Genomic DNA, 9,361 nt, shown 5'->3' on the forward strand with positions numbered 1-9,361 from the left:
ATGCGTCCTGTTCATCATGAAAAATGGATTTAGAGCAAACATTAAAAAAAGCTGTAAGCTGCAAGCCTCGTTTGTAAAAATCATGTTTTCCTTGAAGCAGAAAGAGTTTGAATGCCTATTCCTAACCTTTGGGGATTTACTCTTTAACTATTAAAGAGTAAATTCTATTTACTATTTCAGAATATATTCTTGAAAAAGCCATCTCAGACAGGAGGTGCATGGGTAAACAGAAAGATAAGACTAATCCACAGCCCCTGTGACATAGATCTTCATTACTTTTCAGGATGTTCTAATTTGGCCTTTAAAAGTGGGGTCTTTTAGAATTCAGTTATTGATGGGGGAGTGTCATTTTTACCTTTTTCTTGGTGGGCCATTTCAGTGTTTTGTTTTGTTTTTTATTTCAGGATTTCCTAATGGAAACATTCATCATGTTTAAGAACCTCATTGGGAAGAATGTCTACCCTTTCGACTGGGTGATCATGAACATGGTGCAAAATAAGTAAGTGCAGGGCGAGCGGCCCTCAGCTTTTCTGCGGCACCCAATTCATGTCTGCTGGGAACAGTGGTGTTGCCTGGAGACCAAGCTGGCTTCCATAACATGTTCTGCAAACATGTTCCTAATTCTGTGATGCTCACAGCTCTAGGGAGAAATGGACTCAGAGTTTGTGGTGACTTCCTTAGGACAACACGGGGCACTGGCTCTGAAAATTTGGGCTCCGTCCCCTGGAGAAAAACAACCTGAGCCTCCCATAGCTGTCGTCATGGGCAGAGGGGTTCTGCTTGGCATCACTTTGCCCTCTAGTGTTAACCATGTTTTCATCGGCCATACCCACTGTTGGCTCCAGGCGAGGCTTTCAGAAGGTGTTGACATTTCACATATTTCAGTGTTTTTTACTCTTGAGCATTTTCTTCATACTTATTAAATGGTGAGCTGCTGCCTTGCTTATCATCTCCAGTGAGAGCTGTTTGTTAATTTTCTAGCACATTGGGTTTTATCATTTCTGTAAGCACTGTAACAATGACTGTAGAATTCTCAATCACATGGGATTTTTAAAAAGAACTTTCTGTTCATCTCTGTCTTTCTTTCTCATCGCAGTTTGTATGGAGATCATTGTGGGTTCATGTGCAGTTGTAGGAAGTCATAGAGATCTTGTCTGGAAGGGCGTCGATGATGCCATTCACTGATCTTACTCAGATTCCCTCAGTTTAATTTGTACTCGTTAGTGTTTGTATGGAGTTGTATACCATTTCATCACATGCATATGCTGTGGACTGCACCGCAGTGAAGCTACTGAGCATTTCCGTCACCACAAATGTTCCTCTGGTTGTCCAATTACAGTCACACACACCTCTCCTCTCCACCACTCCACCGTCCCTAAGCTCTCACAACCACTCATTTGTTCTTCATTTGTATAATTGCTTCATTTCAAAAATGTTATATAAATGCAATCATACAGTGTGTAACCTTTCAGCACTGGCTGTTTGCACTTTGCTTAATTCACTGGAGATCCATTTAGGTTCTCGCTTGTATCAATAGCTTATTCCTTTTTATTGCTGGGTAGTATTCCGTGGTACGCCTGGACCAAGCGTGATAAACTGTTTTCCTGTTGAAGGACGTCTGGGCTATCCCCAGTTTGTGGCTCTTATGAGTGAAGCTGCCACCAGCCTTCATGCATCAATTTCTGGGTGAACATAAGTCTTCATTTCAGCGGCATAAATGCCTTGCTGGACAAATGCTGGGTTGTCGGGTAATTGCACATTTCATTTCATAAGAAGCTGCCAATCTGTGTTTATACCATTTTACATTCCCACCAGCAGTGTGAGTGATTCGGTGTGTCTGCATCCAGCGTTTGCTGTTGACACTGTTTTTTATTTTAGCCTTGCTCGTAGGTGCATAGTGTAATTCCCTAGGATGTGAATTTGCATTTTCTTTGATGGCTTTGCCTGTGGTCCTTCCCTTGGACAAATCCAGAGCAGCACAACCTCTCCTTTGACCTCCCTGGGTTTTGCTGCTTTCTAGGGCAGCGGGGACAGCTTGGCCTTACGTGCCGCCACTGCAAGATTCCTGCAGACCTCCCTGAGTGTTGAGCGCCAGGGAGGGAGTGTTGTCTACCGGCATCAGATGTTACTGAGGTAAAGGTCTCTTTCCACACATCAAAGACAGCATTGGAGAATAGAAGGTGAGGAAGCCCTGGAGAGCCTGGCATGGCTGTACCCTTAGGCCTGGCCCGGGGAGCAGAGTGGGGGTCCTGGCCTCTTCTTCTCCTTACCCTTCCACCTCCTGGGTGTCTTTAAATTATTCCTGTGGCCATCTCTCAGCTTCTGAGTCCTCATCTAGAAAATGATGGACTTGGGCCAGGCACAGTGGTGCATGCCTGTAATCCCAGTACTTTGGGAGGCTGAGGCAGGCGGGTCGGGGCCCATGTGGATGCCGGTTCTCTGCCTCCTGACTCCTCTACATGTGGACCCGACCTTCTCTGGGTCTCCCAGCATAGTGCCACGTCCTTGCTCTCAGGCTGTGGATTCCATGGCCCTGGGTGAGCACTGCTCCAACAAAGATCAGATGCGATGCACTCCCCGAAGCTGCATTCATGGTGCTCCTACTCCGAGGGTCTCCTGCTTAGGAAGTCATCATCAAAATTTGCTTATTTTATGATTTAAAAAAAATAATTGAGAGCCTGTTTTCAGTCGAAATATCATGGCCGCATCATTCTCTCTTCCTGCTTCACCGTCTTCCTCCTACAGCCAACCGTGCACTACATGAGGGTGGCTGCCATGCTGGCCGCGCTGCAAAGCCACACCGTCATTAAGTAAGTGGTGTGGAGCTCAACCCTGGGAGTGCAGTGGTTCTGGTTTGCCTCTCCAGAGACCCTGTCCAGCTTCTCCTGGGATATTCTGTTGTTTCTGGGGTGAGCAGGTGGCTTGATCCACGCTCCTTGGAATCATGAATAATTCGCTGCAAACCAGGGGCAACCTTCCCCAGCCAGTGTCCTTACTCACTGGTGCCCATCTGCAGGGCACGGCGCCTGACAGAGGAACCTGCCCTGCAGCAGCAGGTTGGTGCAGTGGCATTTTGGACCAAAGCCTTTGCATGTTAGAAACAGGGAAGAGAGTCTATTGTTTTGAGGACAGGGAAACTCTGTAGGGAGAAGCCACCAGGGCTCAGTGTCCTCTCAGCGGTTGATTCGATGAGAATTCTGAGGATGAAGTTCATCTTGGTGGTAGTAAAGTCTACCTTGCTCTCCTGTCCATCGTGTACACAGGCTGCAGCTGGAAAGACGTCTTGATAAGGGAAGCAGCCTGAATGTAAAATCCCTACACTTTATTTTCTGTTTTATATAAAATGTTATCCGGAACTATCTATCTAATCAAGAATTCTAGCACTCTGAGGCCAAGTCGTTGAGTAGACAGTGTTTCCTCCATGGGAGCTTCCTGCTGAGAAATGATGTGTGCCTGTGCTCATCTGTGTGTGTGTGCTTGCATGTGTGTGCATGTGAGTGTGTGTGCATGTGTGTGTACCTGTGCTCATCTGTGTGTGTGCTTGCATGTGTGTGCATGTATGTGTGTGTGCATGTGTGTGTACCCATGCTCGTCTGTGTGTGTGCTTGCATGTGTGTGAATGTGTGTGTGCATGTGTGTACCCGTGCTCATCTGTGTGTGTGCTTGCAGGTGTGTGCACGTGAGTGTGTGTGTGCATGTGTGTGAACCTGTGCTCATCTGTGTGTGTGTGCATGTGGGTGTGGGTGTGTGTACCTGTGCGTTCAGGTGTTGGTTTCAAGTAAATGCACTTTCATTTATAGAGATTCTGACTCTTAGAAGCTCAAACAAATCGATATTCCTATCCAAGTTGATTCCCAAGCCCACACAGCACAAGAGTCAGCCACCGTGGAGGCATTTTAGGTCCCGATCAGAGTTGGTCACTGATAACTGTAACTTTTTTTCCCGCATCCTTCTGCCCCTATCTGCCCCTTATGTGAAATAAACAACATGAACATTTGGAAGCTGGATCAGGTGGGCATTTGAAGAAGGTTATTGCCTCCATGTGGTCAGATACTTGAAACTGTCTGGAGACAGCTGGACAGGGTCTCTGGAGAAGCAAACCAGAACCATCACACTCCCAGGGTTGAGCTCCACACCACTTACTTAATGAGTGTGTGGCTTTGCATAGCGGCCAGCGCAGCGGCCCTCCTCATGTAGTGCAGGGTTGGCTGTAGGAGGAAGACAGTGAAGCAGGAAGAGGGAATGATGCGGCCTGATTTCCAGCTGAAAACAGACTCTCAATTATTTTAAAAAAAAATCATAAAATAAGTAGATTTTGATGCTGCCTACCTAAGCGGGAGACCCTTGGAGTAGGAACACCATGAATAAAAGCAGTTGGAACAGTGCTCACCCAGGGCCTTAGGTATTCTTTGACACCTTTGCTTCAGTGCCAGCTTCAAAATGAAGGTTTGTAGCACTTTCCCTGTAGGCAGCCATTCTTTGTGAGGCGTTTGCACGTTCACATTCTGGAGCTGAGGATGAGCTAACACTGGGCATGCCTCCCAGCGCCAGGCACTGCTGTGGGGACATCACATGCCATCACATCCTTAATACCCTCAGCAGCTCTCTGGGACAGCCGCTGTGTTTATGCCCACTTTACAGATGCGAAAATTGAGGCATGGAAGTTGAGTCACTTGCCAAAAGACGCAGAGCTGGGCAGGGTTAGTGCCAAAATTTAAATCCAGAGCATCCACCCCAGAGCCATGCCTGAGCCGCCCAGCTACCCTGCCTCATGGTATTAAGTGGGTCTCCTATTTCCCAAGAGAATGTTATGAGTCGTTTTGTTTTTATTCTAGTGCCCTTAAAACATGGCACAGCTTTTCCACAAGGCTGACTGCTTACATGAGTGAATTTTGAGCATGGAAGTCATTACATTGCTACTTATCTTTCTGCACCTTTAGAAGTGTATGCACCATTTATTAATGTGCTTCACACGAGCAAATCTTTCTGTGCAGTCTAGAAAAATAACGTCCCCTAGTATTGTCATAAAGTGATCTCCTTATGGAAATTACAGATACCATATTCTGTGTCTTTATCTACTTGCCATATATGTGTATATATATTGCCTCTTACTTCATAGATTAATATTTTATATGTTGCCAGACTTCCCTGCTCCCTCCACCTCTTAACGAGTACCAGAGACTTCCTTGCCTCGGCTGGATGAGCAGTGGTTCCTGAAGCTTCTGGAGTCTGTATTTCAGTTTTAATAGCACAGTAGGACATGTGGTTTTACCACCTACGGCTTAGAAATTGACAAAATCAGCCTCTGCGGTCTCTTATATATTTGTGTGCTTGTTTATCTTTGTCTCTGTGAACATACCTTTCCTCGATACGTGGGGCTTGTAAAATGTAATTAAAGGCAATGTCTATTTGTTTTTGTGATACAACTTGTAAAATCAGGAATCAAAGTTAGAGGATTTAATGAATATCCCAAAGGACGGTGTTCACTTGGTTGGTATGTTCAAGATAGGAACTGATTGGCAATGGCCTGACATTATAGCTCTGCTCTAGGATATGAGAGTGCCAGATGGCAAGATGACATTTAAGATAAGCACAGCGCAGAAAGAGTAGAAGCGTGCTTGTGTGCTAGCACCCAGAAGTGCTTTATAATCTTCCCAGAGGGGAGCAGCTGCGAAGTTTTCTTTGAAGCTCTCGGGTTCTGCTGGAAGCACAGACCTTTCCCTGTTGGCACCTACGTGCTGGTATCCGTTCTGCTGGAAGCACAGACCTTTCCCTGTTGGCACCTACGTGCTGGTATCCATCCTGGAACTCTTATTAGCTGACTTTCTGAGATTCACTCTGTGTGTGCAGCATAGTCTGATGGCCAGCAGTCATAGTATAGCTAGCATAGAGTTCTCCTTGGTTGGTAATGAGAATGTGACCACTTGCTTGAATTTTGGTGTCTCTTCTAGTCCTAGGGTTTGATGTAGGGTTACAGTGGGGTGCTTGAGTTTATATACTAATAACCCCTGCTAGAATTTTAAGTGATAGGAGTGACCTGGTAGGAAGTGAATCTGTCAGGTAAACCAAATCCCTTTTTCAACTTGAAGAAACCATTTCTTTCTTTTTTTTTTTTTTGTGGGGGCAGGGGATGGAGTCTCGCTCTGTCGCCCAGGCTGGAATGCAATGGCGCGATCTCAGCTCACTGCAACCTCTGCCTCCCGGGTTCGACCGATTCTCCTGCCTCAGCCTCCTAAAGTGCTGGGATTACAGGCATGAGCCACAACGCCTGGCCGAAGAAACCATTTCTTATTAACTGCTTTCCTTTTGTTTGAGAAAGGCATTTCTACAACATGCAGTGGGTGGGAGAGAGGACAGTACTGACTGTAATTTTTCCTGTTTTTGGAATCGGACTTTCTTGTTCATATTGCCTGCATAGCATGTAACAAAACCTTATCCACAGTTGTCAACTACTCAGACTTGTAACAGAATTTTTAGAAATTCGGCTACTCGGTTCACCTCTTCCCTAGTCCTCCCTACCTGCTGTCCCCTCTGCTCGCAGGATAAGAAAGCAGTGAAACCAGCACTTGCATTTCCTCAGAGAGAGTGTAGTTTGCAACTGTGATGATCCGTTGCTTTCAGGTGTTCCTCTCTGTTGGCGTAGGTTTTGCGTTTTACACTTCCTGTTCTCCTCCAGGGTAGGCTGGGACCTACTGGAAATAATGATTAGAGGTTTGTAGCCCACACACTTTCATAGAGGACTTGGTATGTCTTGTAAATAAACGTTCTTAGAACATAAATACAGAATATGTAAAATCGTAGAGAAAACGATGCTTTCTAGAAGTCAAAACACTCAGAGCTGACCACAAGACAAAACAAAAAGGCAAATAAGATGGTTGTCGGGTTCTCACTGGATGGGGAAAATGATCCTTGCCATTTATCAGGGGACACTGACAATTTACAATGTAGTTTTTTCTTTTTTTTTTTTTCCCTGAGACAGGGTTTCACTCTGTTGCCCAGGCTTGAGTACAGTGGCACGATCATGGCTCACTGCTGCCTTACCTACTGAATTCAAGCAATCCTCCCAGCTGAGCTTTCTGGGTAGCTGGGACTACAGCCACATACCATCGCACCCAGCTAATTTTTTGTGGGTTTATTTTTTTGGAGAGATGAGGTTTCGCCATATTGCCCAGGCTGGTCTCGAACTCCTGGGCTCAAGCGATCCACCCACCTTGTCCTCCCAAAGTGCTGGGATTACAGGCATGAGCCACCACACCTGGCCATGATGTAGAGCTTTATGTAGGAGATACTGATCAAGAGGAGATCATAGGGAAGGAATCAGTTGAGAAATCAAAATTCTACCGATAGAAAACAGAAGAGATTATTATTTCAGTTAGGAAATGCATAAGATGTTACCAGTTAGCTTGTTGGTTGTAATACAGGCTGGTTGTCATCGGACCTGTTTGAAAGACCAGCTCATCAAATGAAGGGGATTTCACTGACCTGCCCCATTTAGTCATGTCTAGTCATTGACCGTTTGAACATTAGAGATTGTCAGTCAAAAACTATTGTTTGGTTTTGTTCTATCTGCAATCAGTTAATCTTAGACTTGTCCTTTCAGACTTCAAAGTTTCACCCCATTTGAGGTTTGTGATATCATGTTGCTATTTATTTCCAGTGTCTATGTGTTACTCATTTAAAAAAAAAAAAAAAAGAAGAAGAAGAAAGAAAGAAAAAGCATGGCATATGGAGACTGTCCCAGAACAGATCAGGATGATGCTTGCAGTCTGCAAAGGGTGGAGGATTTTAGTGCCTTGACCACGTTTTGACAACCACCGAGGCTCATTTCTCTGTGGCCTCTCCTCTTCTCCCCATGATTCATCCTTCTTTTAACCAGGAGGTGTTTTCCTCAGTCCATTGGCGCAGCACATTACGTTTTCACCAGCCTGACGTACATGATGTGTACGGACACACTCATATCACTTGCAGCTCCTTTCATGAGGAAAATCTTCCGTGCTTATTTTTGTAACTTAACAACTTCTCCCCTTTTAAATATTTCCTCACTCATAAGTAGTATCTACCAGATGTTTCAGAGTCCAGGATGGCAAGCTCCCCAATATTCCTGCCAAAATTAATTTGGCTTCTAGTCAGGACAGGAAAAGGCCTTGAGCCCTAGAAAGGGATTCCGCCTTGAAGATGCCAGTTCCTTAAGGGTAAGCCGTGTTCGTGCTCAGAAGGCAGATTTGCAGGGCAGGCTGTTTGCAGGACCTTTGCTCTTTGGTTTCATTGTCATGATGGAATTTTGGTCCTTCGCTGCACTGAGCTGAGGTCTTGGATCAGAAAAAATGTACCACTTGCCTTGGAATGGGAAAGAGCAAGAGTTTGTGGCCACGTGCAGGGGACCTGCCCCCAGGACCATAGCACCAGTGGCAGCCTGTGGATGGCTGAGTCAGGAGGACTACGTGTTTTCCTTCCTGTTCTGCCTCCATCCAGGGAAGCACCTCTGCTTCCCAATTAAGGGTGCATAGTTAAAAATTCTTTCTGCAGGTTGAAATCATGGTTATAAAGCATTTGGGGCTTGAGAAACTCTTAGATTATTGCTTCTTACCATATTTTTTTCTTTCTTTGAAATCTGGATTTTTGTTGATGTTGTGACTTCTCATATAATTCATTTTTAAAATTGATTGGCTTACTGTTGAGGCTTAGCATATCCAGTGGCTTGATTTTAGGCACACTTTGGGGTTTTTTTTCCCTTTGAAACAGTATATAGCAGTTGTTGACAGAAACACTGTCATAGCACAACTAGCTAAGGACCAAAACCTCTGTGTGTGTGTGTGTGTGTGTGTGTGTGTGTGTACTGACTCTACGTTTTGCTTTGCACCAAGAGATGTTTCATGCATAGAATAGAGAGGGCACTTGGCTTCGGTCCTCATAACATGAAATGCCTACTCTGGCGTTAAGTACCAGTGGGATGTGACGTTAACACCAGCCAGGTGCTCACAATAAGATATGCATGGTCTCTGCGAATTATATATACCTGTAGGTTTGGGGTAAAAAAAAATAGGAATTCGAAGTCAGTGTAGTGAAAACATTCTGAAATGAAAATTTCTCTAGAGTTCTTCATACCTCTATTTCACTCCGGCTCATACACTTAATGATATTGCTCTTTGAGCCTTCCTCGTCTCCAAGAAAACTGGCCTAACCTGAGACATTTCGCAGCCCAGAGTCCCCGGTTGGCAGGCACCAGGACTATAGGTCGCTTCCTAGGTGGGCTACCTCGGGCTGTACCCGAGTGCGTTTCCTAACCTGAGACATTTCACAGCCCAGAGTCCCCGGTTGGCAGGCACCAGGACTATAGGTCGCTTCCTAGGTGGGCTACCTT

The 9,361-nt window shown here is 45.3% G+C and overlaps 1 protein-coding gene across 2 annotated transcripts in view; it reads left to right on the forward strand.

Moving 5' to 3' along the window:
• DOCK1 (dedicator of cytokinesis 1) overlaps positions 1-9,361 on the forward strand; it is a 528,332-nt gene that overhangs the window by 333,898 nt on the left and 185,073 nt on the right. For both annotated transcript variants that reach the window (XM_032281990.1, XM_032281991.1), the window contains exon 29: positions 405-499. In XM_032281990.1, the coding sequence (XP_032137881.1) occupies positions 405-499 (95 nt within the window). The remainder of the gene's footprint in view (positions 1-404; positions 500-9,361) is intronic.

The sequence above is a fragment of the Sapajus apella genome, unplaced genomic scaffold (genome assembly GCF_009761245.1).
Source record: "Sapajus apella isolate SASKATOON/1434 unplaced genomic scaffold, GSC_monkey_1.0 scaffold13, whole genome shotgun sequence".
Taxonomy (NCBI): Eukaryota; Metazoa; Chordata; class Mammalia; order Primates; family Cebidae; genus Sapajus; species Sapajus apella.